This window comes from Musca autumnalis, unplaced genomic scaffold (genome assembly GCF_047663935.1).
Source record: "Musca autumnalis isolate F117 unplaced genomic scaffold, ASM4766393v1 scaffold_4, whole genome shotgun sequence".
NCBI classification, from domain to species: domain Eukaryota; kingdom Metazoa; phylum Arthropoda; class Insecta; order Diptera; family Muscidae; genus Musca; species Musca autumnalis.
The window spans coordinates 77,632,129-77,635,144 of record NW_027411977.1 but is presented as its reverse complement, the minus strand read 5'-3'; the positions used below and the strand labels follow the sequence as shown (position 1 = coordinate 77,635,144).

Below are 3,016 nucleotides of genomic sequence, written 5' to 3'. Positions count from 1 at the left end.
GGAAAAATGGCACAATTGTTACAATCCCAAAAAAACGAGATCTGACCCAGTGGAAAAATTGGCGAGGAATATCATTGTTAAACGCAATTAGCAAGGTAATGGCACAACTTATACTACACCGCATATCACCAGTGCTCGATTCAATTTTACGGAAGGAACATGCGGGTTTTCGCACTGGTCGATCGTGTGCAGATCACATCAACTCCTTACATATAATTATTGAACAGTCTGCTGAATTAAACTCACTCTGTATCTTTTATTCGTGGATTTCGAGCGAGCTTTTGATACCGTTTACCGAGATGCTATGTGGAACGCCCTTATAAATAAAGGCCTCCCTCCTAAAATTGTATCCCTAACAAGGGAACTCTATAGAGACGCCAAAACTTCCGTCCGTTTCAACGGCAAAGAAAGCCTACCCTTTGCAACCAGTAAGAGTGTAAAGCAACGATGTCTCTTATCCCCCACACTTTTCCTTATACTTCTAGATTCTGTTCTAGAGACAACAAACGTCGAGGCCCACCATGTTATTCGTTGGAATGTAAATGATTTCCTTGGCGACATAGATTATGCAGATGACATTTGCTTTTTCGCCCACAGTTTCGACCACATCAAAACCAAATTGGAATCGCTTGCCCGAAATGCCTAATAAAATATCAAATTCGGAACTAGTACTCCGAACCAATTGTAGCCCTGTCGAGGTAGAAATCCGGAGGAAATGGACTTGGTTAGGCCACATCTTTCGGCGACAACACAGTGACATCGCCAGAACGGTTCTAGACTGGAACCCGCAAGGACAACGTAAGAGAGGACGTCCAAGAAACACATGGATCCGTTGTACAAAAAGAGAGCTTGAATCAGCCCATATATCCTGGGGCCAGGCAAAACATTTGGCAAATGATAGAAGGAGATGGAGAGAGCTTGTCGATGCTCTATGTTCTACCTGAACTTTTTACACATATATGGATATATATATATATATATATATAGTGTAATCAACCGTGCATCTAGTTGTTTAAGCATTACCATTGAGACTCCTTGTAGATCCAACGCTTTGGATGATTTTGCGTTTTGGATGACGTCTGCAAAATCGTTCATTGCAAATTGTGGTATCTCCTCAGCTGACAGGGTTCTTACATGGCATAGCACGCTCCTCTTCGACCTATCACTCTCGGGGTGCTCTATAAACTGCCGGTTAAGAAAACCAAGCACACCATTTCGGATCTGTTGCTATAACGCCGTTGAAAATTACAGTCGTTCTATCAACCATCTTTCCCGGATTCCAGAGTGATTTAACCGCTGCCCACAATTTACTTAATCCTGCACCAATCTTGCGTTGCTTCAGTTGGTCTAGCCACTTTTTATGTACGTTTATATTCGCCTACCAGCCTGTTGATTTCAAGAGTAAGGTCTCTAACTCTTGAATCTTCTGGATTCGTACGACGAGGCTCATCACGTTCATTTGCTTGTACTGTCGCCCCTCCCGTGAAAATCTGGTCTAATTTCGTGTATTCGCCCAGCAGGTAAGTAGCGAGCGGCTGCATGCAGTGATATTGTCACGGAAAATTCTAAGCTACCCGAGGTTTTGAGGGAATGGACAGCTCTGAAACGGTGGTTGGTAAATTTTTATCCCCGTAATTTGTTACAGTAAACTATGTTAATGTATGTGAAAGTTTATACAGCTCAGGGCTTATAAAAACCCGGAATTCCCGGTTTTGCAAACAGTCAAGTTTATATGCTTTGGACCTTATACCAACATCGATAACATCGTTATTCTGTCCAACAAAAGGCGATTTAATTATTTTAAATTTAAATCAATTAAAACAGCAATTTGGATGTATTGAATTAAATGTATTTTTTAAAGTTTGATATTCATAGTAAAAAACAAAACATTCAGTTAGCCAACTGGAACAACATCATAGCCATTGAATAAATTGACTTTGTCACCTGTAATCCAGTATTCATTGATAACGGTAAAACCGATCCAATTGTTAAGCCCGGTGTATTTTGAGCCATTATCAACATGATACGCAACATTTTCTGTTCTGCTACTGATAAATTATACCAATTAACATGATTGTAGCAGCTATCGATGACGCCATCATTCTAGAGAATATTAACTGGTGGTTAAATTGAAATCTTATGGAATTCAACAATACCTACCGTCACTTCCACTAAAGTCCCGATACCGCAATAGACATACATCATTACGAAACAATAAATCATATAAACATAACCACCAGGCCAGGAACCCAACATAATGCTGAATATCGTGCAAACGATGCCAGTTGAATAGGTGACAATTTGTATGGCAATTACTAAAAAGTAGGTTTTCTGTGTAACAAGTAGAAATCTGAAAATACGTTTGAACGATTACAATTCAAGAGATTAGTATTTAGAAATTCATTGAAATAAATAAAAGGTACATAAACACTCTGAATTTCAAAAAATTTAAATAAGTAAAATAAAATAATAAAAAATAAAATCAAATCAATAAATACATAGTTATATTAATTAATTAAAACAAGTAAAAGTCGTTAAGTTCCGCCGGGCCGAACTTTTTATACCCTCCACCATAAAATAGTCTTAATTAAAATGGAATAATTAGTGTCCTTTTACAATTTTAGGTGGAACAACTTTTCGACGATGGATAGACTCCTACTGCCTCCCACTATTGCTTAAATTACGCTGTGAACACAAATGTTGGGGCAGAGATAATTCCTTTTGGAGATGAAAGCCCTTGGTGTGTGTATATTAAAAACCCCGAAGGACAGATGCGCCGTGAGTCGAACTTCCGCTTTATGGCGTGATAAAGTTTTTGCAAGCCATCATGAATTAGCATTATATCTTTGTTTGTTGTTTTTGTAGAGCACTTAAGCAACAGTGAACAAAGATATAAAGCTAATTCCTGATCACGCCATAACGCGGAACTTCGACTCACGGCGGATCTGTCCTTCGGGGTTCATAATATACTCACCAAGGCCTTTCTACCCCAAGATGAATTTTCCGTGCCCCAGAC

General features: G+C 39.0%; 1 protein-coding gene across 1 annotated transcript in view; it reads right to left on the bottom strand.

The window, feature by feature from the left end:
• Nucleotides 1-1,827: 1,827 nt before the first annotated feature.
• The window catches only part of LOC141401457 (odorant receptor 67d-like), a 14,474-nt gene continuing 13,285 nt past the window's right edge, over nucleotides 1,828-3,016 (bottom strand). Inside the window, exons 4-5 of the mRNA XM_073981717.1 lie at nucleotides 2,161-2,350; nucleotides 1,828-2,103 (exon numbers count right to left, since the gene is read on the bottom strand). Of these exons, the coding sequence (XP_073837818.1) occupies nucleotides 1,891-2,103; nucleotides 2,161-2,350 (403 nt within the window). The 3' untranslated portion in view covers nucleotides 1,828-1,890. The remainder of the gene's footprint in view (nucleotides 2,104-2,160; nucleotides 2,351-3,016) is intronic.